Source organism: Gavialis gangeticus, unplaced genomic scaffold, assembly GCF_001723915.1.
Source record: "Gavialis gangeticus isolate Ggan-Ray unplaced genomic scaffold, GavGan_comp1, whole genome shotgun sequence".
Classification (NCBI taxonomy): domain Eukaryota; kingdom Metazoa; phylum Chordata; order Crocodylia; family Gavialidae; genus Gavialis; species Gavialis gangeticus.
The window spans coordinates 64,312,453-64,335,408 of NW_017729022.1; the positions used below are offsets into that span (position 1 = coordinate 64,312,453).

General features: G+C 47.0%; 1 protein-coding gene across 5 annotated transcripts in view; it reads right to left on the reverse strand.

Annotated features, from left to right (window-relative positions):
- Positions 1-2,112: 2,112 nt before the first annotated feature.
- The window catches only part of CSF2RB (colony stimulating factor 2 receptor beta common subunit), a 45,338-nt gene continuing 24,494 nt past the window's right edge, over positions 2,113-22,956 (reverse strand). For 2 of the 5 annotated variants that reach the window (XM_019515279.1, XM_019515278.1), the window contains exons 3-14: positions 20,068-20,200; positions 18,470-18,648; positions 18,090-18,247; positions 17,073-17,244; positions 16,335-16,470; positions 16,069-16,229; positions 11,415-11,560; positions 11,137-11,311; positions 10,242-10,332; positions 9,908-9,977; positions 7,215-7,315; positions 2,113-3,585 (exon numbers count right to left, since the gene is read on the reverse strand). In XM_019515279.1, the coding sequence (XP_019370824.1) occupies positions 2,415-3,585; positions 7,215-7,315; positions 9,908-9,977; positions 10,242-10,332; positions 11,137-11,311; positions 11,415-11,560; positions 16,069-16,229; positions 16,335-16,470; positions 17,073-17,244; positions 18,090-18,247; positions 18,470-18,648; positions 20,068-20,200 (2,693 nt within the window). In that variant the 3' untranslated portion in view covers positions 2,113-2,414. Of the gene's footprint in view, positions 3,586-7,214; positions 7,316-9,907; positions 9,978-10,241; positions 10,333-11,136; positions 11,312-11,414; positions 11,561-16,068; positions 16,230-16,334; positions 16,471-17,072; positions 17,245-18,089; positions 18,248-18,469; positions 18,649-20,067; positions 20,201-21,363; positions 22,843-22,956 lie in introns of those variants that run through there. The other 3 variants (XM_019515282.1, XM_019515280.1, XM_019515283.1) reach the window with 3 other exon arrangements.

Here is a 22,956-nt window from a genome sequence, read left to right on the forward strand (position 1 = left end):
GCTCAAGCCAGTCTTAAACATTGCATGATCTTTGACTTTCATGTTGTGCAGTTTGCAGTGAAGTCAATTACATTTTGCAGCATGACCACACAGCAAGGCTGATACAAGCCTGGTGTCCTATAGACCCAAAAGAATGGGGAGCTCACTGTCACATATCAGTGAGTGGGTGGAAGAGCAACACAGACAATTGCAGCTGAACAGAGACCTGCAGGAGGAAGGAATTCTTTGTTAGCATGTGTTGACCCTCAAGGGGAAAGGACCGTATGGGGCAGACTGTGTTTGCATTTCATGTATGGCACAGACCGGGACATTTTGGCTAATATACAGCTGAGTTGTGAATCGGGGGGTGATAAAATGCTATTGTATGTGCTGGATGGAGAATGAACAGGAGAGATGCATCAAATGACCTGGGATAAGGGAATATAGGAAGGAACCAGATCACAGAGTCCCGCCCCCTGCACTTACCGGCAAACTTGTAGAAGAAGAACATCCACTCTCTTCCCTCCCACAGACCCATCATCCTCAAAGTGTTATAAAACATTTTCTAACAAACAAAGGTCTTTAGTACAACCCCCTTGCCCCCCACCCCCCAAAAAAGGACAGCAGGCCATAGGAAGGGAGCGTGAAAAATAAGGAGCCCTGCAATGGCCAGTGATTTTAGGATGAGGACTATGGCACCCTCACCTACAGGAGAAGAAGAACCCCAACAGTCCCTGCCATTCTAATACTGGGCAGAAATTTCTTCATGGCCCCCATACCAGTGAGTAGTTTAATCTTGAGCACATGGATCAGACCTTCCAGCCAGGCACCTGAGAAGTTTCTTCATGCCAATTGTAGTACTAATACAAACCAGCCTGCCTCCAAATGCCACCACCAAACCAAGTTATGCCTTCAAGAGGAATTATACAGAGGTTTCTTCCTGGCATCTGCAGGCAATCAAATCACAGAAGCTCTTCAATTATGGGTTTAAGTGTTTAAATACAATTTAATACAGGGCAAATAGTATTTTAAACCATTAAAAGCTTCAGGTCTGGGTCCTGTAACCACCAAAAGCAAAGCTAAAAGCCCCATACCACCAGACATCTTCCTCACATGTAAGTGAACAGCACAGTGATAAAGAACAGATGTCATGAGTTGATGAGCATTTCTGGGGTATGGCAGAGGTGAGTGGAACTGAGAATCTGTGGACTGAAGCTGCCAAGAGCATTAGCTTTTCTGCAGGACCCCAGTGAGAGCTTCCCTGCCTAGCACCAAAGCTTGGAGTTATAGTCAGCCCCCAGATTGGCACATACCTTAAAGACAAGAGATGGACCTGCCAAGAGTTTGGATTCCTCCAAACCTAGGCAGCATACTGCAGGTAGGGAATTAATGGAAGAGATGAGGTGAACAAACTCATTAGCCATCCACAACTGAGAGGAATACTATAGTTAGGCTGCCTCCAGAACATCCTGGATCAGGACTGTCATCTAATATTGTGACTAATTAGTCTGGTTTTCCCAGCTTTATCATGTTCTCCCATAAGGTTTTGTTTGTTCTGTGCCTATTGACTTGTTCCTTGGCAATGGGAAATATGGCTCATTGAAGGAACCCAAGCAGTATAATTTATTTCCCTAGCTTGAGCAAGAACTGGAAAAGGTATACATTTAAGTTTTAGAAAGATAATCAAAATTGGTGCTTCTCACTGGCAGAAGGGCTACATTAACATGCTTGTAGCAAGGGGGCAAGAGCTGTGTGAATGCATAAAATTCCTCCATATGGGAATATGTGGCTTATTCCCCAACTTAATTACACTGACAGTGGGCACGTCTACACATGCACCGTTACTGAGCAGTGACCAAAAATTACTGCGCAGTACAGGCACACATCTACTGTGCAGTATGGGCACCCATACTATGCAGTAACTACAGCAACTTAGCTGACTTAGGCACAAATTTGCTACCTGTATGATGCAGGTAGCAAATTTACACCTGACTAGCTACTGCACAGTAAGGCACATGTAGATGTCTTACATCTGTTTGTGTGAACTGACTTGGGACTCACTTTAATCCCAAATCAGTCCACACACAGTGTTACTGCACTATAATGCCTGCACATGTAGATGCCAGCATAAAAACCACTTACTGCGCAGTAAATGCACATACAGACACACCCAGTATAGAAGAGGAGCTGGTGCTATTTGAAATCTTTCATCCATTTTGGAAGTGCAGAGACCTGAGGAGAAGAACTGCCCATTGTCATTCCTCCCATGTGGCAATGGTAGAACGATGGGGAACACAACAGAATTGATATTCCTTGAAAGCTGCAGTTACATTCAGTCACCCAGTGTCTTGATATCTGTCTGTCCCCTCCCACCCTCTCAGCTTTAGCACAGTTCCCTGGCCCTCACAGCAGGCTGCTGTCCACCAAAGTAATCATCAGTTTTCTGGGCTTTGAAAAGTTCTGGCCTGCATGCAAAGTGCATCATCTCTATTGCTGTTGGTGGATCCTCCATCACATACAGGCTTTCCATCTACCCCACTGTCTTCTGAAAGCTTACTGGCTAAGGAGGCTTTCTGACTCAGGGGGGTCTTCTCACTGGGTTTGAGGCCAGGGAAGAAGCAATATTCACCCACTTGGTATAGGAAAACTGGTCTGCCACCATCAGGGTTAAATGTGACCAGATCATTCTCTTGTGCAACCCCCTCCAGTAAAGCAGAGGGGGAAAGGCTGATGCATTTGGGGAGGCCGAGTGGGAGTGTTATATTGCTCCCCAGTTCAGGCTGCTGTGATCCAGGAGGAGTGTCTGATGCTTGAACTGGAACTGGGAGTGAGACACCAGACCTCCCAGAGGGTAATGCTGGGCTGGAGGTGTAATCCGTGGCTTGGGGCAGCTGGGAGTTGGAAGTTAATGTGCCAGCAGTAGTGAGCATCTGCTCCTGAGGGTCTAGGGAAGGTGAGAGACTAACAGATTCTTTTGCTGGAGGTAAGCACAGACCTTCAGTGGTGATGTACCCCAATGGGCATTTCTGAGAGGAGCCGATAACGGGGACAGCAATTGGTGACCTCTGACCTTCTCTTTTCTCTTTCACCCCTTCCTCACCTACTGGCTGGTCTTGTAATGCATCTTGCCCTTCCGCAACTGGATGCTTCTTCTCTTTCTGGTCCAAACATGCAAAAGGATGGAGGTGAGTTGCCCCTGTCTTTTGCAACAGTGGGAACTGGAAACAGCCCTTCTGTGGTACAGACACATACTCCAGGGACACTGGGTTCTCCTTTATTCTCACTGGAGAAGCTCCAAGGTCCTGGTGGGTATTGGTCTGCGACTGACCAGAAGGGAAGAACAAGTATGGGCCATTATAACTGAAGTGGGTCGTAGGCTTTTGAGTGGCAGTGTCTGCTTTAGTGGCACCAACACTGGTAAGCAGTGTTGGTGAGGAGGACTGACTGGTACTTTGATTTGAGATGCTATCAAATGGGGATGAAGGAAGTGAAGCAGGACTTGACACTGGAGAAAACTGATGCTGGTTTTTTAGGTCTAGCACAATATAAGACAACTTAGTCTTTGATGCCTCAGCTCCTGGGGACGTTGCTGAAATAATCTTCTCCCTGCAGTCAAGAAAAAAAACCCACAAAAAACAAAAGGAATCAGGTGCTAAGGAGAGGTAACCTGCAGAAGATGTTGCAGATGGACAGGCGCTGAGCAGCACTGAACTGAGCTGAGCTGAGCTGTGGCAGCAGAGAACCTTCTGCAGTATTGCCAACTCCTATGACTTTTGGCATTGTTCTTAAAGTCAACACTTCAGGAATGTGAACAACTTAGCTCTTCCAAATATATATAAAAGAAAGAGGAAAGTTTTTCACATTCCTGAAGCGCCGACTTTAAGAACAATGCCAAAAATCATGAGAGTTGGCAACACTGCTTCTGGGGGGCAGAAAGAATCTTTCCCTGCATGGCAGGGTTTCCTGCACTTCTTTCTGGAGCATCTAGCACTCTTGTCTTGTGGTGACATGACCCTGGACTACGTGGACTAGTGAGGATTCCCACATTCCCATGGTACATGGACCAAGCTGCCTGTCACCCTTTTGAGAATGTGATCACCAACCTCTGCATTTATGTAGCTGCATAACTACCTGGTAGGGCTGTGTGAAGTTTCAATGGCCATTTCGTTTCAACGCTGTTTTGACTCATTTCAAGGTTGAAACAGCAAAATCGAAGCAAAACAAAGGGCATCGAAGCAGTCTCGAAACAAAACGAGGTAGTTGAAACGTTTTGAACGTCGAAATGTTTCGACCATAACGCTGGAGATGGGGAAGTCAGTCTTTCCATCCCTGGTGCAAGATCCAGCAGGGGACGCCCAACTGGGCTGACTTCCCATCCCCAGAGCTAGATCAGACTGGGGGCTGACACCCCATCCCTGGTCCAATGTAGTGCAGGGGGATGGGGAGTCACATCACCGGTCCGATGTAGTGCGGAGGGTGGAAAGTCAGCCCAGCTGATCTGACTCCCCGCCCCCAGTCCAATCTAGCAAAACGTCGAAACAGCCTCACTGTTTCAATGAAGCAAAATGGAACAGCTGTTTTGAATCAAAACGAAATTTGAAACAGAAAGCTGTTCTGTCGAAACTTCGAAACTCAAGGCAAAACAGAATGGTGCCGTTTTGCACAGCCCTACTGCCTGGCACTTCACAGACATGGTTAGTAGAGGTGTGCGAAGTGGGCTCCATTTGACACGGATTTGGATTCAGCCTGAATTAGGGATAGTGATTTGATTTGTTGATTTGGATCACTGTCCCCGATTCGATTCAACTGAATCTGAATTTGAAGATTTGATGCTGATTTGGAGAATCAGCAATTTGGACGTAGACACAGCTTTAAAGTTTTTTCTACATACCTCAAGGTAGCAGGCGTGGCTCATGGTCGCTGGGGTGCATGGAGCATCGCACAGGAGTGCAGGGATGTGGCGGGGGCCTCCTCGTGCTCAGCAGTGAACCGGATGTGGACTGGAAGTATTTCTGGTCCACCAGGGAGCATGCAGGGGGATCCCTCCAACCACCTCCTCCCCCTCCCCCCCAGCTTGGTGATCAGCCACAGGGGGACTCCAGGTGCCCCCTCAAACCCAGGAGGCACCAGTCGCCAAGCCGGGCAGATGCAGGGGAGCCCCTCTGTGTGCTCCCTAACATACCTGCAAGTGGACCAGAAGTGCTTTTGGTCCACTTCTGGGTCTGCTGCCGAGTGCACTAGGGAGCCCCCAGTGCTCCTGTGGGACACTCCATGTGCCCCAGCACCACAGTGTTCAGAGCCCCCCTGCTGCCTAGAGGTATGTAGAAAAAATATTTAAAGCTGCCTTTATGTCTGAATCTCTGAATCTCTCCGAATCAATTCGGAGGGTTCCGATTTGATTGAGAGAGATTAAGGGTCCTCCAATTTGATTTGGATTTGGGGATTCGGCCACCAATTTGGGCCAAATATCCACCAAATCGAATCAGGGACTGAAGCTTGGCACAGCCCTAATGTTTAGAGAATAAAGTGTCCCTGCCACAAGGATCTTACTGACCCTGAACAAAAAGCTGGATGAAGGGAGGGAGCAGGGAAGATGAGAGAGAGATTATAACAAACAGCCTGAATAGCTCATGTTTCCCAAGCCCGCCTAGAGGTGTCAGATGCCCAACCCAAGGCACCAAAAATAGCTGGGCACCTGCTCCCTAAAAGACAGAACTCTTATCTGAGCCCAGGGGTTATTCTAACTTATTCTAACTTCCCTGGCTGGAACACTAAGTCCACATCCTCTCTCTGCCTCTGCAGCTCCCCAAACCCAGAGCTGTGGGACTGGCACCACTGGGCAGTTTTCTGCTGACCCTACACAGCTCCTGTGGCCACTGCATTTCCCTTATGGCTCCTTTATACTATGAGAGCCAGAATCAGCTTCAAGAGCAAGAAAGACTGTCATGTCCACCTGATAAGAGGAGGCAGGATATGGGTTAGTTTATGGTGGTGGGTTATGCATGACTTTTTCCAGATTGGGAAACCAAGGGCATTTATGCAAAGCTGTCTCCAGAGGGGTAGCCAAGATAATGTGAGGGCCATGCTTTTTCCTTATCTTTCTGTGTGTAGTAGAACCCAGAACTTGCACATCCATTCACTGATGTCTCCATATGGCCACACAGAGGACATGCTGAGGTCAAACATGAGTTAAATGTTCCACCCCCTGTAACAGGCCATGATGCCCCACTGGTGGCCACTCAACCCCTATTCTGCCCTCACTCCTCAGACTAACTCCCCTTCACCTCCCCTGTCTTGCCTTCTTGTTCATACATCTTTGGAAAAGGAGGTTTCCCCAGGGATCCCCAATCCCATGTTGGTATTCAAGTGTCTCTATTTTGCTTTAAGGGCTTATAACATGGCCCCAAATGCCCCTTATACCATGCCTATACCTCGCTGATGTCACCATTTGCTATCTAGCTGTCTCTCTCTGCCCAACCTGGGTACTTCCCCAACTTGACTACTCCTGGGTACAGCCCTGGGTCCCTGAGGCACAGGGCCCCTGGCCCTGACTCCACCCTTCTCTGGGCTGTCAGTCCCTGACCTTGATGGTCTCCAGCTGTGGCCCTCCTCGGCCTTTGATCCCTCTTCTCAGGCTCTGGCCCTGCTCCTAGGTCAGTTGAGACCTCCAGACTCCCTAGCCCTGCTCACCCTTCCTGGGCTAGGAGTCCCTGACTCTGCCTCTCACCTTGCAGGCTATGGGTCCCTGACCCTCCTTGTTCTCACGACCATTTGGCTATGGCCCTGCTCTTCAGCCCTGGCCCCTACCGCTTGGGCCCCGGCCCCACTTTTGGGCCAACTGAAACCACCTTGCCTCCCCTTGTCTCTGTGCCTAAACCACCAGTCTGTTTACCCCAGCTCAGGTGATGGCAGGAGCCCGGGTGCAGCCCTGATGCCCAGAAAGTCCTCGCATCTTGACTGTCAGGATTAGACCCCCACTCCAGCTCAGGCTCTGGGCTTATATCCTGCAAGCCCAGCCCCCTTTTGGATCATGGGATGCCTGACTGCGTCCTGCAGCACCTGCAGACTGCTTCATCTGCAGTCTGCCTTCTCTTAAAAGTAGCAAGCACACCAAGCCTCTTGCTACACCTCCTCCCTGATAGAAGCAGCCATCACCAGGCATGCTGAGATCCTGGGGGCACTCAGGACATGGTGGAGAGCACGATCACCAACTCATCAGTACAATGTTCACTCACCCATCCAGCACTTGCAGGGAGTTGGCCTGCTCCTTCACCAAATGGTTCTCCCTGTTGAAGTCTGGCAGGCTGCTGGGCAGCTGATTTCTTAATGATACCTTCTGAAAAGAAAAACTACAGTGGCAGCACATCCTCAGGAAGCAGAGATCCCTTGATAGCAAGAGAGAGCCAAGATCCCTAGATGCAGGCAGGCATACACCAAAGTAAGTGCTGCTCCTGGTGCTTCTGCCAAGTCTATTTTTTCTTTCTTACATTTCCACATCGCCCGTCTCTGCCCTGTGTGTCATGCCGGGGAGCGTGTGTAATGGCAGTTCTACTCAAGGAGTCAGCAGCAACTGTGTAGGCAGGTGCTGCTACTTAGTGCAATGGCAGCTCTGCCTTGCAGAGGCTATGGGGAACACAGCTGGTAGGGGCAGGAGACAGAAAAATCATAACAACATAGTGATAGCCCACCCTGTGTCCTGGGTGTTGGAAAGCTTTGGATAAGAAAAGACATCTAAAGTGACATTTGAAACTATGGGGTAAAGAAGAAGGTCCAATTTTGGCTTCCAAATAAGTTAAGTGATCAGAAATGGCTGGTCATTATGAAACAGCTGCTCCTCTGAGCAAAGAGAGGTTCCCAGCGACTTATCCCAAGGGTCAGTCCTAGACCCAGTATGAATTACCATATTTTCTCACCTACAACACATGCCTTTTCTCCAAAAATCAGTCCCCCAAATTGGGGCTGCACATGTTAAGCCTGGAAGCCGATTTGCTGCCCTAGGGTTGGAAATACCCTGGTTTGATTCATGCTCTACAGTGCAGCAGCTGTGGTATTATTGTTCTGGCAGCTGAGGGAGTCAATTGCTCATAGTTCTTCACTCTACAGGTGTCAACAATTGTTTCTCTTTTTAAATGGTCTAAATGTTCCTCTAATCAAGGTAACCTTTCTTAGGGTAATTCTGCTGTGTGCTCCTGGTCTCTCTATTTCACAGCCTCTTTAGTTAAGACTCTTCAGCTCTTTTCAAAATCATATATCTATCGCTTCTCAGCCTTTTGGCTCAGATCAAGTGCAGATGGGGACATCCAAATCCCAAGACCTCTGGGACTGAGCCTGCATGTAGGATGCCTGCCAATGGTTTTGGAGTATCTGAAGTCCCTGGGTGAGAGTGTGGGATGAAGGATGCTCCCCAGCTGTAGCACCATACACAGTGTTTAGAGTGATTGAGTTCTGCCTGCTCAGTCGATATGGTTTTTGGAATGATTGAGTTCTGCTCAGTCAGTATGATTTGGAACTGATTTGGTTAATTTGACCTGGAACACAAAATATATATCTATAGCTATATCTATCTTTTTTCTTAAGTCTACCTTTCAAAAACAAGGTGTATATTATATTTGGGAGCGTGTTCTATGTAAAAAAAAAAAAAGTGTTATTTCTTTGGAGCTAGGTTTGGGCAGCAAAGTGGTGAAGTTTGCTGATGAAACCACCTTATTTCAGTTAGGTAGAACTTAACAAAATTCAAAGACTCTCCAGGCAGGATTAAATGCATTGGGAGATTGATCAGCAGGAGAGAAAGAGGAAGTCCAGCTGTGCAAAGTAATACACAGTGGCAAAAATAGCTAGGATAATGAAAGTGGGATTATAGTCCAGCACAGTATTGAAAGCTTGTCCTGTAGAGATGGCTGTTTCATCTCTGCAGGACAAATTTGTGCATATGAGTATGGGAGGGGTGACCCACAATGCTTAGGATCATTGCCTAGTCCATGCTTTGCTTCAAATTTCCTGCGTGGCCTTGGATAAGTGACTTCACAGACTTCCACTCTTTAAGGCAGTATGAGGATAAAACTATTAAAGACTGTGGGGCACACAGACACCACACAAATAGGACCAAGGAAAGGACCACAGACAGATCTGGCAGAAGCATCAGGGATGAATTATACTGCCAGAAACAAGCTCAGGGAGAGGAGAGGAGTGGAGGGATTGTCTTCAGCAAGGGAACCTAGACAAGTTCCATCATCCTAGATCAGTCAAGTGTCATAGATTCATAGATGCTAGGGTTGGAAAGGACCTCAACAGATCATTGAGTCTGACCCCCTGCCCTGGGCAGGAAAGAGTGCTGGGGTCAGATGACCCCAGCCAGATGCCTATCAAAGAGATGGACTGTTCCATGGGCTGGGGCAGGATGATGATGACTCATCCAACTGTCTTATCCCTCCACAGCCCATAGGAGCAATGCCTACCCTGGGTCCAAAAAAATCAAGCACTATGCTGATCCTGCCTGGGAAATGTGAATGTTGGGAGAAGATCTTTACCCTTAAAAATAATTGAGCACAGGACATTGAAGCTTGCATAGATCCTTTTGTCCTCTTTCACCTCATGAGGTTCACCCAGTAACAGGTAATAAAAATACAGATTGGGGAAGAAATACTGCAGAATAAATAGGGAGACTGTGTGTGGGGAGGCGGTGGGACCCTTTAAGTCTAAAACCTCAGATTTGACCACTGAAGCACGGTGAAAGACATGAGAGACCAAAGGCCTTGTCTGCAGTATCCACTCTGCCCACAGCATCCTCAGCAATTCCCGCCAGCTGGGGGTTGTGAGTGGGCAGACTCCAGACTGGCTGCTTCCCCTAGCAGGAAGGCCCAAGGCAGCCTGCCCTCCTTCCTCCTCCCTCTTCCCAGGTGCAACTCTGCAGCATGCAGCCCCCTCTTACCTGGAAGAAGCCCTGCACCAGCTGACTCTTGCTGGGATTGGGAATCTTTTCCTCCCATTTCTTCTTCTTGCTGCAACAACAACAACAGTGATGCAGAGTTGGCACATGGTCTGTGGATGCTGGGAGGCAAAGGCTGCATCAAGCACACAGCCTTGCCCTGGGCCACCATAACACCATGGAGGCACCGAGCCTCCAGGACACTGCACTAACCCCATCTTCCAGTCACAGATACAGCTCCCTGCTGTACCCCAGGGCTGAACTAAGGTGATCATGGAGGATCACTCACTCTGCCATGGCCCCCGGAAAATCCCTTCACCAAACAGTACAGACTTACCTGAGAAGATATTTACAGCTGTACCAGCCGACTGCTACCAACATGATGGTGAAGAATATGGCAATACATATGAGTACATATGGTGCCAAAACTGAGAACAAAAAAGGAGAGAGAGAAAAAATTACCGAGACAACTCTTCCCAGCCCCCTGTTAGGACTATTAAGAAAGTAATTAAATTTTTAGACTAAAAAGGAGCAAGCCTAAGAATGAGAGAACATATCAGTAACATGAAGGAGAAAGAAAGAGATAGAGACCACAGCTATTATAATTCCAGGACACTTGCGCAAACTTACACAAAAAAAATCAACATTTGAAAGTCTGCAAATGTATTTGGTCACACCTCTTACTTGAAAGCTCTTCGTTCTTCTGCTTAGATTCATGCATTTCTCACCCTGCCTCCTCGTCCACTTTCAGGTTAACTTTGCTCACTAGGAATCACTGTGTGTCATGCCCCTTAACAGTAATTACCTTGATACTTCCAGGGTTTGCAGTATAGAGAAAAACTACCCGTGTGTATAGGGGGGAATGTTACGGCCAACTGATCTTCACCTTGCTTGGGAGAAGTGGAGCTCAGACTGATGCAAGACACTTTAATATATCACAGACAACAGTCCTTTTTGAGTCATTCCTCATCCTGATCACTCACTACCAACCCCTGATTCTCACGCTGTCCTTTAGCAGCATCCTCACATCCATGGCTCCCATTCCAATATACCCCATATTTAACAATTAAAGCATGGGGCCAGGAGTAAGGAACCTCTGGGAAGGATCTTTGCTTGATTTAATATAGGGAAACCATGGCTCCCCCTAAGCCCCATCCCAGGGGACTTTTCCCCTATGGACCACACCACTCTCTCAATAAAATCCCTGACATAGAACACCATGTCAGAGGTACCATGGTCTGTTTTCCAGGTGTGCTCCTCACTCCACTCGCTCCAGGTGCCATTATAGGAGGAGGATGCACGCACCCTTGCCCGTACTTTTGCCCTATAGCATGTTAATGGCTCCAAACTGTCCTGGAGAAGAACCAAATAGGGCTCATCAGTGCTGGTTCTGTTGGGCTTGGCAAGCTGAAGAGAGAAAAGGAGAATGGATCAAAGAGGGGAAGAAAAATTATCATTCCTATCCAACATCTCCCAGGAGACCCAGTCACCCAGCACCACAATCACCTACCTCCAAGGGCTGGTCTGCTTTCCAGTACAAGACTTCATAGGTCTGTCTTATGCCTGTATATCGTAGGGCATGTTTTACCCATCTCAGTTTATACTCCTGGTCTTCTGTTTTTGTCACTGTCAGGTTGACAGGTGCTGGCACCTTAACTAGAAGACAAAGAACATTTTAGCCATGTACCCCCATACCCATGTCCAAGTATCTTCCTACCCACTCCAGCTTTTACCTGTTTACCCAGTTTTTCACTCCTCCAGCTTTTACGCATTCTGGGTGGCTACCAAGACCAAGTTGCATTTTGTCTGAAGAAGGACAAGAATGGCTAATGAAAATGCTTCCACCTGGCACATCTCTCTCTACCTGCTCATTCCATACCAACTTTCTTCAGAGATCACTGAGAGCCAAGAACTCTACCTGCAAGGTATCATACTGATCAGCTCTAAGACAAGCTCTATACAACCTAACAACTAGATGCAGCTCTCTTAAAAGCACATTTTCCTTTTCCTCTTTCCCTCCTCCTATGCCTTCCTCTTCTAGCCAAACAATGTTACAGAGCAACACTGAGATATTACAGAATTTGAAACATATGTGCAACCCAGTGAGACGGGGGAAGATCATGTGGCCAGTTACAGTGCCAGCCCACCCCTCTGTCCAGGGCAGCTGCCCTGTCTTGTCTGCCATGACTTGCTATTCAATAATACAATAAGCAGGAGGCTACCCATTTAATGCCCTCATACCATGGGGTCTACACATGGCTCTGACCTCCCCTTACTGTGTTCCATGCCTCACAGATGGCAGCCAAAATTATTAGCTGCTCTGGCCAGAAGCTGGGTCAAACTCTGCCCCTTGCTGGGCCTGTTACATTCATCTCACTCACTCTGCCCCCTCTTACAGGGCCTCATTCACTCTGCCCCCTCTCACAGGGCCTCATTCATGCCACCCTTCACTGGGCCTCTCCCAACATGCCCTGCTCTTCTTGAGCGGCCTCTTCGAGCCATCAGGCTTGCCTACTTCCACTCAGGGCAATCCCCTACAGCCCTTCAGGTGCCTCCTGCAGCCTACTTTATGGGTGATGGTCCTTGCACAAAACTAGGCCAACTCAAGCCACTAACCCCTCACTGGGCACTAGGTTCTTTCTGCTCCCCTTCCTGGGGCCACTCTCTAACCCCTCACTGGGACCAATTCTATGCCTCTTCCTGGGGTTTGGGGTCTTGCACCCCCAGGGACTCAGGTGCCTCTCCTTCGGTATGCCTGGCACCACTGTCTGCTCTAAGACCACTGAGTAGTGGGGGCTAGGGTTATAAGGCACCCCTACCTGCCTTTCACTGGGAAGGCAACTGGTCTGGCATTTCTGGGGAGCTGCCCCAGCACAGGCAGCCCCACCAGGCCATCCTTCCCCAGCAAGGTGTAGTTTCAAGTCACACCCAGGATAAGGAACCTCCTGCCATCCCTATAACTCCTGCCCTTACCTCCAAGGTGTTCCCGAGCAGCTGCCCAACCACAAGTTGTTCTGCTGGTTGCCAGCACCAGACTCCTGGCCCAGCCTTGAGAGCCTGAGCTAAAATGTAGTCTGCTCATCTCTCCCCTGCAATCACATGACCTCTTGCTGGGTCATGTGACTGCCTCATCAGGGCTGGCCTGCACCTGCCAGGTGCCCTGCTGTAACTCAAAGCCCTTAAAGTGACAGGTACCAAAGGTGTTCTGTCACACCCAGTAACTGGAAAACAGCAATTATTCTCTGAAGTACCCTGCACTGGTACATGGACCTGCAAGTCTCCCCCTGAGACATCAGCACCACCACTGCCAGTAAGTAGCCTATTGGCAGAGATTGTATTTTGTTAGCAGTGGGTATTATAAGCTCTAAACAACCTAACAACCACATCCAGTGGGCTCTTGTTAGAACCTATTAAAGGCATAGTTCCTCATATTGTCCTTCCCCAGCTAACTATGGGAATATGACCAATTAATAATGAAGATTAGTACATTGAGATGTTTGACAGATAGGTAACTTCCACTAATGAACAGTGTTCAGTTAGTCTCTGAAGTGTCCTGTAACTCTCCCGTGACTCATCACCAGGGATCCTGGTTTTCGCTGATAAAAAAAAAATCCCCTAGTTTAGGATTCAAAAAAGTAACCCAAAATTCACATTTTTTGCGTGATTAAAATGAAATATCACTATATATATATATATTTTAGTGGTGTTTCATTTTAATCACCCAAAAAATGTGGATTTTAGGTTACTTTCTTTAATCTGAAAATTGGGGATTTTTTTTTATCAGAGAAATCCAGGGTCCTTGCTCATCACCACTGCTTCTCTTTGGTGGTGGTAAACACATTAGTGCTTGTTTTGACTGTTGTCTGCTTAAGATATTTCTTGGCCCTCTGGGATTTGGAGTGATACTGTATTCATAGTCTACTGCAACATGTCCATTGTTCCTGGCAAGAATTCCTCTGAGCTAATGGTGTTATTGTCCTCTTTGCCCAATCTAGCACAGCCAACTCTTGGAAAGTCTTGGATAGTCTCAGCTTGTGCTGTTTTCCACAGAGTCTACAGCTCCAAATGCAGGTTTTAACTTTGGCCTCTACATGCCTTTCTGTCTCAAGTCATTTGTCCTGTAATGTTTCTGTCTGATTCTTTGCTATGCCAATGATGTCAGACCACCAGTCACCATCTATAAATTTCATCCAGGACTATGTTACTTCTTTTGCTTGAAAAGCTCTAATTCCTTTGCCAGAATTAATTCTGGGCCTTCAGTAACTAGGGGTATGTGAAGCAGGCCCTATTTGATTTGGATTCAGCCCAAATCAGAGACAGTGATTTGATTTGTTGATTCAGATCACTGTCCCTGATTCAATTTGGCCAAATCTGAATCTGAAGATTCGTCACTAATTCATAGAATCAGAGATTTGTACACAGACACAGCTTTAAATGTTTTTTCTACATGCCTCAAGGTACCAGTGTGGCTCATGAATGCTGCAATTCTGGGGCATGTGGAGCATCCCGCAGGACTGCAGGGGGGCCCTCCACATGCTCAGCGGCAAACCAGGAAGCGGACCAAAAGTACTTCCGAGCCATTTCTGGGTCTGCCAGGGAGTGTGCTGGGGGGGGTCCCTGCACCCCTCCCAGCTCGGCGATCAGCCACAGGGGGACCCCAGGTGCCCCCCCCAGACCCAAAAGGCACCAGTCACCGAGCTTTGGAGGTGCAGCCCCCCCCCCAATGCACTCCCCAGTGGACTCGGAAGTGGACCGGAAGTGCTTCTGGTCCACTTCCAGGTCTGCTGCTGAGCATGCTGGGGAGACCCCTGTGTTTCTGTGGGACACTCCATGTGCCACAGTACTCATGAGCCCCTGCTATCTTGAGGTATGTAGAAAAAACATTTAAAGCTGTGTCTATGTCCAAATCGCCAAATCTCTCCAAATCTCTCCAAATCGATGTGGAGGGTTCCAGTTCGATTCGGAGGGATTAAAGGGTCCTTTGATTTGATTCGGGTTTGGAGATTTGTCCACCAAAACCACTCCCCCCCAAAAAACCCCCTGGACTCATTGCTTCTGCCGGCTGGGGCAATCCCTGCTGCCCCCCCTGCCCCACACCATGTGGGGGTTATGCACATGTCCCTGAAGGCCCGAGGCTGTTGCAGGACAGGTGAGTCCCAGGGGGAGGCAGTTTCTTAGAGGGCCAGAGCTGGCCTAGGCGGCGCACCTGTGAGGGGGCTGGGGGAGCAAAGGGGTCTGGTAGGGGTCCCCCCATGGTCCCCTCCACCCTCCCTCACCCCTAGTACTTACCAGCTTGGAGTCCGGCTGCATCTCCCTGCTGTAGCCACCAGGGACAGCCCAAATCATCAAAGCTCTTCGAATCTTTTCCAAAGATTCGGAGAGCTTTGAATTGATTTGGACCTTTAAATTGGTCCCCTGATTCAATTCGGGTTCGGAGATTTGGCCACCAAATAGGGCTGAATCTCCTCCAAATCGAATCACCACCCATAGCTTCGCACAGCCCTAGTGGGCATCATTCACATGCAATTACAGAATAACACACTATTCAAACCTACTTCAGCTGTCATCAACATTTACAGAGACTTTAATATCTGATGGGGTTTTCGCTGTTCCAGGTTTCCACTCAGGATACTTAAATAGTTTGCTTTATTCCTGATACCATCACTCAGAGCAAACACGTCTGAATTCCAACTTTTCAACACTACATAACGTGAGCCATTGCACTACTAAACAATTAGTTCCAACCACTTCTTGTGAGAGCATCAGAAAAGACACCTCCTAATGGCAATGCCCTGTCAACCAAGGTGCCAAGAAAACAGAGCATTATTCAAAACCCAGTGGGGTCAGTGAAAATATTAGCATTGAGTGATGAGAAATGGATCAGCACCTATGAATCCTTAGTAGTATCCTCCTGCTTCCTTTGGGCAGCCCAAACCAACACTCCACTACTACAAGCTTCCTCAGAGCAATGCTCTATCAATGCTAGTCAGACACTCCAGTACCAAGATTCCTTTACCGACTATTTATCCCCTCCACACATCATTACAGAGCATTTTTCTCAGTCAGTCAACCTCCCTGTTTTTCTCTTTTTTGATCAGTTGTCTATCCATGGGAAAAAAATCTAAGAGAGAATCCCAGGTTTATTACAGCAGAGAGAGTCTTACTGTGCTTGGAGGGTTCAATCTGCATCTCCACCTTTTGGGGCCGGACAGATATGTTGTACTGGCACATATGGTTGGGATTGGTAACGCTGATCTCACAGCTTTGCAATACATATGGGATGTTGGGCAACTTCTTCTCATGAACTGGCAAACATTCCTTTTCTCTGAGGGAAAAATGAGGTGACGCTGACATCAGCAGGGATAAGAATGGTCAGACGCAGGAGAAAAGGTGCCACAGGGAAAAAGGATGCCATGGGCAGGCCACTTACTCTGATGTCTGTGTAGCCTTGTAGAAGAGTGTGAACAAGACAGAGCTGGTGACCTCTTGCCGTACTTCCCAGCTACACAGGAGGCGATCAACACCATTGAAGAGGCAGCGGAGATTCTTGGGATGACCATCATCTCCTGGGAAAGAAAGAGGTGAGGCTTCCTCTAGGCAAACCAGGAATGGATGAAGGGAGGACAGTTGAGGAGTGATTTTTTTGTGGCCATCGCAAAGGAGGGGGCTATTTTTAGCTTCAGGTTTCTCTAGCAAAGCCTGGAGCATTATATCAGCCCATCGGTCTATCCGTCCACCAAAGAATGGATACACTGCTTGAATCATGAGAGGCAGACAAGACTGACAACAACAGAGTCCATATCACAGAAACCATCAGCACCAGAGGCCAGGCTGAATAAGCTACACTACACCAGGGGAACTGGGCATAAAGAGCTTGTGCTGCTCCTGTCAGTGCTAACTTGGCACCTCTTCTATGGGACTAAACAAAAGGCTTTGCCCTCTATTGCTACTGATCTGATTCCCTTCACAGACATTGCATCCACTCAAGTAAAAGTTGACGGTGACACTGGGGACCTTTGGGTGAGCAGAACATAATCATCACATTCCAGCAATGTCCCAGTGCTCTTCAGCTCAGCCCCAAACATCTACTGCTAGTACAACACATAGTTCAATGCTCCTCACCCCGCAACACCTCATCCTGACTCTTATTCTCTTACATCACACTTACCTGCTTGGGTCTCCCAAGACACCTCTGTGCTCCATGTGCTGTACTGCCCAGTAAAGTTACTCTCCTGGCTTGGCTTGGCTCGGACACGAGCAACATAGGTGCTCCCAGGTACAAGGCTGTTGTGGCTGAAGAGGTATTTGGAGGTGTTTGATACCAACACAGAGGAAGAACTCTGTCCATGCAGGGTGAGAGAATGAAGTGAGCAGAGAAAAGAAATAATGAGACAAAAGAGAGAAGAGGAGGGGACAAGAGGGAGAGGCAATGTCAGAGATGAGTGTGAAGACATCTTTGCTTGGTCAGTTCCATGTGGTGAAGCCCAGCTACATCTGTGATCCTGGGCTAGGCCACGGTGCAATGCTGCTTGTGTGGAGTTTATTGCTTTCAAAGGAGACAGATAGCTTTGTACTTTCAGGGTCTCAGGCCTTGATCCACAGGGCTAGATGGGACAAGAAGTGTGCAAGGCACACCCCCAGCCAGCTACACCATGTCAGAGGCATCATATCTATGACATAGATCTCCCTGAGGATTTGCATATCAACCATTCCAGTTGTAGAGGCTAGCAAGTAGATAAAGGATTTTGGTCAAAAATATTTTAAAACAAAGTGCACATTCCTGCTAACCAATATATTTGTAATTTTCTCAAGATTTGGGCAAATTGTTTTTATAAGCAATAAACCCCTAAATACATCAATACATTTGGTTTCAACAATTTCAGGTCAAAGTTGAATTTTACATTTAACTTTAAATTTTACTATAGCTTTTTAGAATAAAAATGTAAATAATCTCTCAAATGAAACCAAACATTTTGTATTGGCTCAAAGGAAATATTTTGTTCAAACCAAATGAAACTTTTTCTGACATTTCTCTATTCTCAAAAATGTCCATTTTGTTTCAATTTTCCAGAAATTCCGGTGAATGGAGGAGTCAGTTCTCTGCACAGGTCTAAGTTCAGGCTGTCCTCTCCATGGTACAACCTAGGACAGCACAGGCCAATGCCTGCATATGTCTCATGCTTACCTCCCAGGATTCCCAGTCCCTCTTGTAGGTCACTTCATATTCTAGTATGTTGTCTGGCCAGGTGCTTCCATTTATCCCACCAGCTGCTTCCCATGCCAGCAAGAAGTCACCTCCTTCTGTCACATGGATGAAGAGGCTTTGAGGTGGGAGAGGCTGGACTGGAAAGGTGAGGATACAATATACAATGGAACGATTAGTATGTGGGTGGGGAAGAGACACTGATAGAAAGGTCTTACAGTGGAAATAAACTTTGATTCCTGGCTGGATTCAGGATCACTATTCTTGTCTAGGGCTAAGGGATCAGGTAGAAGGAAGAAACTTTCATTGCAAAGGATCTCAAAAATGTATGGAGAGGAAAAATGATGGTGTCTCAACCTTACCATTCTGGAAGAGAATGACACGCAGTTCAGTCTGTAGCTCCTGGTCAGGTTTGAGGCTGTAAATAGCTTTCTGTTCTATTCCAAAAGTGGTGTGATTTTTGCGGCACACCCAGTGTGTGCGTGAGACCTGGCAGTCAGTGTGACCCTCCACTTGGTGGGATTCACATGGCATCACAATGCTGCAGAGAAAGAGACCCAGAAGGAAATGATTTAGGTATTAAAAAAAATCCAAAATTTGGACTTTGAAACTGTCCCCATGGTCTGTTCTATTCTATATTGGCCTTTATACCAATTTATCACCATGTACCAACACTTCTAATATATCACATATGATTTCTTCTCTCAGCCTTTCCCCGGGGGGTGCAGCAGGGTATTTTCTTTTAGCTGAGTGCAGGCATTTTGAAATGAGCTCATGCTGCATATTTCTGTTGGAAAAAGGGTTGCCAAGAAAACATGCTGCCACTCTCTGTACTAATTCTTCTTCATCCAACAACTGAAGACCTCCAAGGACTGGGCCATTTGTTAGTAGTGGTGTGGTGATATGTGGTGAAGAAAAGGCATCATCACATGATGACTGGTAGTGGTGGAATCCATTTAGTATGACCAAGTAATCTAATTTACTTTCATCTTATGATTCATTCTCATGGCCCATCAAGTGAGAATGACCTTCACAGAGCATCTTTGGAAGAATCATGTCATTTCACAGGATGTTTATCTAGAGATGATCACTTTCCTGGGGCCAGATCCAAAACCTGGTAAAGTTAGTGAGAGCCCTTTCATTTACTTCAACGGACATCAGGTCAACCCACTTGTGATTTCAGCATCTCCTCCATACAAAGCAATATAACTGATCTCTTTCATCTCCCATTTGCCTGTTTTCCCCAGACTTTGACCTGTCTCTCCTCACACCTGAATCTCTTTGTTTCCACATCTGTCCTTGCCTTTCTTCCTTCCCTTTCTTGTCCTTCCCTCCAGTCCCTTGCAGTCTGAAAGCTTATCTGCCTTTTCAGAAGAAAGCTGATGAGGTGTGGAGATACAGAAATACAGAGCCTAGCATCTCAGAGAGGAAATCTGGCAGTACAGATAAACTTTTCTCTCTCTCTCTCTCTCTCTCTCTCTCAGCCTTTCCACGCTTCCTTGTTTTGTAGAATTGACTTCATCAGAGATGGCTGATACTGCTATAAGGATGGGCCATAAGGAGCTGCATAGGAGGGAGAACTGTACCTCTCTCCTCTGCTAATAAATGACCTTCGCACCTACATTGTAATGCCTCCTTCTCCACACCATGTGCAGAAACCTAACATGCCCTGGCACAGCTACCACTTGCAATCCCATAGACAACCAGTGGTAATGCATCCCTATTGTGTTCAACTTCCCTCCTCCCTTCTTCTTCCGAAAGCAGATGTCAAAGCTGACTTGAGTCTCCAACTCCTCCCCTCCTCCCCACATACACAGCAAGCAAGCCCAAAATGGCCATACATTACTCGAAACCTGTCTGCCAAATCAATCCATTTCTCACTTCCCATCCCTATCTTTTAGGTCCAGTAGCCAAGATTCCCTCATGTCCTTCTCCAGGAGAACAGAACTCAGGCACTTACGAGTCTTTAGTGTCATCATTATAGTAAAGAGTCATATTCAGGAAATGTTGTGCCTCTGAGCACTCCTCCCACATGCAGGTCATAAGAGAAGTGTGGTCATTATAACAGGTCAGGCTCTGCTGTGGGATGCTCTCTGCAAGGGGAAAAGCAGAAACAATAGAAAACATGGGTCATAAAGAAAAGCAGTGAGGATTAATGGAATAGATGCACGCTTTGCCACCATAGAGGGGAAGGACTGAGCAGTAAGGACTAAGATGAATTCTGGAGCAAAACCCTTGCATGTTGTTTAATGCACATATTGTAGATTTCATGAATATATCCTTACCCTTCCAGAGGCCCACTATTGGGAGACAATAAAGAAAGAGGGTAATCACCAGTCCTTAGAGTCCAGCTGACATAGTCCCCATGTTGCCAGTTCTCATGATTATATCGTGAGCTTCAGGATAATAGTGTTTATTTTAAAGTCTGAACTTCTGTATTCAGATTATTGCCTGAGCATCTCAGGTTAGATCTGCACTGACATTTATGATTCATCCTGAGGGTTGCCCTCACCTGTCCCAAATCACAAGCTGCCCCTCCTCCTTATATTTTACTTTGTGGCCCACAAAGTCAATCATACTGTATTTCCTGTTTTCGATTTGAGGCCCTCTAGTCTGTGAATAAGTATCTCCTTCTGTGCTGAGCACTAATGATGGGCAGTAGAGACCAGAATTGGGAATGCAGAAGGGCTTAGAGCCTGGAACAAGGAATTGTGGGACTCCTGTGGATGACTTTCTGCACTTGCAGCCTGCAGTGCTTTGGTGAGTTCTGAACATACTGCAGAGAAGGGACAGCTTGGGGGAGGTGTGATTTTAGACCCTGAAGGTCAGTAGAGCTTTCTGGGTCATGTTGCACTGCTCTCAGGGGCAAGCCCTAGGGTTTTAATTTAGATGGCTGGCAGATATGGGCTATAGAGATTCCTTACAGCTGATCCTGAAGCAGGTTAGGATGTTGTTATGTCTTGTGTTGTGCTAGGTTTGACCATGTACATTTTGCTAAGAGGTTAGACAATGGATTTATATAGGAGGGTTTCAATAAGGATAATACTGCCTCAGGGAAGGAGTTGGACTAAATGAGCTCTCAAGTCCCTTCCAACAGTACTTCTCTATGATTCTTAATATGGGAGTATAGACATAGCTCTCATTTTATGTAAAGAGTGTAAGTTTTTAGCCTATAAATTTGTAGAGGAAAGCATGAGCAATGCTCTAGGAATGCACATCTAAGTGGCTCAAAATATGCTATAACAGTCATGCTCACCTGCTCCTCTCCACAGACTGCCACCTTGACAGGGTAGAGAGGCTTGTGTGTACTGATGATCCTAAAAGCAACACTGTTGGGAGTCTTGTACTCCTGGTAGGGTCACCCATGGCAGTAAGGTCAAAGGTGAGGTATCAGACAAAAAGCAGTCCAACCTAACATAAAGACCTCGGTGGAGCAGGCTGATGAAGACGGCATACTTCTCAATGGCTGTAAAAGCAGGTGAAGACTGCGGTATAAGAGAAACCCCAGTCATCTTGGATTTCCTTGCCACTGGACACAGGTTTCTCCCTCACCAAGATCCATGGGTTGCCAACATCCAACATAAAACAAGTCACATGTGGGCTTCTCCCACTGGACCCAACATCTACCACAATAACCAATCACCAATACCCAAACCTCTACAAAGCCCTGCAGTAATGGATGAGTTGTGATGGGGACAGATGAAGTGATCACCAAAAGTGCCTAGTCATAGATCCACATGCAGATGGCAGTCATGTGTTGGCCACTGCACCCTTGGAATAGGACAAGAAGGTGATTTGGCAGCTGTAAATGTGACTGAACAGTCCCTTTTAGGATCCCCTCTGCTCACCCCACATGGGGAAGGGGCAAGAAAAGGTGCCCCAAACATAGGCTTTCTCACCTTATCTTACCTGACTGGATAGCCACTTCCAGAGGGATCACTCAAATTGTGGTCAAAACACAAAAATGTCCTTTGCATCTTGGAATGTACAAACCCTACTAGACAACCCAAACTGTGACAGACCTGAATGTAGAACAGCTATTGTCACCTGAGAACTCTCACATTTAACATCAGTATTGCTGCTATCAGCAAGATCAGACATGCGAATGAATGCCATCTGAGGGAGGAGCAGGGTGGCTATATGTTCTTCTGGAAAGGGAAACCTGCAAATGCCAGGCAAATACATGGTGGTGGTTTCACCATTAAGAACCAGATTGTCAGCCAAATGACTGAATTTCCTGTTGGCATTAATGAGCGCCTCATGACTTTTCACCTCCAGCTGACCAACAATTTGTTTTCTACCATCATCAGTGCATATGCCCCAATAGCCATTGCCAAGGAAGAACAGAAAAAAAGTTTTATTCTGACCTTAATGAAATCCTGACTAGCATTCCAAAAGATGATAAGATCATCTTCCTTGGAGATTTCAGTGCAAGAGTTGGCAGGGTCTTTAATGTGTGAAGGGGCACTATTTGGAAGGAAGGAGTGAGCAAGACCAATTCCAACAGCATCCTCTTACTCAACTAATGTGCAGAGCATGGCCTTGTCATTACTAGCACTATCTACAGACAACATGACAGGTACAAAACAATATGGCAACACCCCCACTCAAAACAATGGCACCTCCTTGACCACCCCATCGTAAGAGCATGTGATCTAAAAGACATTCATATCACACCTGTTATAAAAGGAACCAATGACTGCTGGACTGATCATTTTTTAGTGAGATCAAACATCTCCACTAGGGTTGCGTTGACACATCAAAAGCAACCCAAATCAGTCCAACGACAGTATAATATCAAATGCCTTCTGACCCCTAGACATGGGGAAGCCCTCCAAACATATATCAG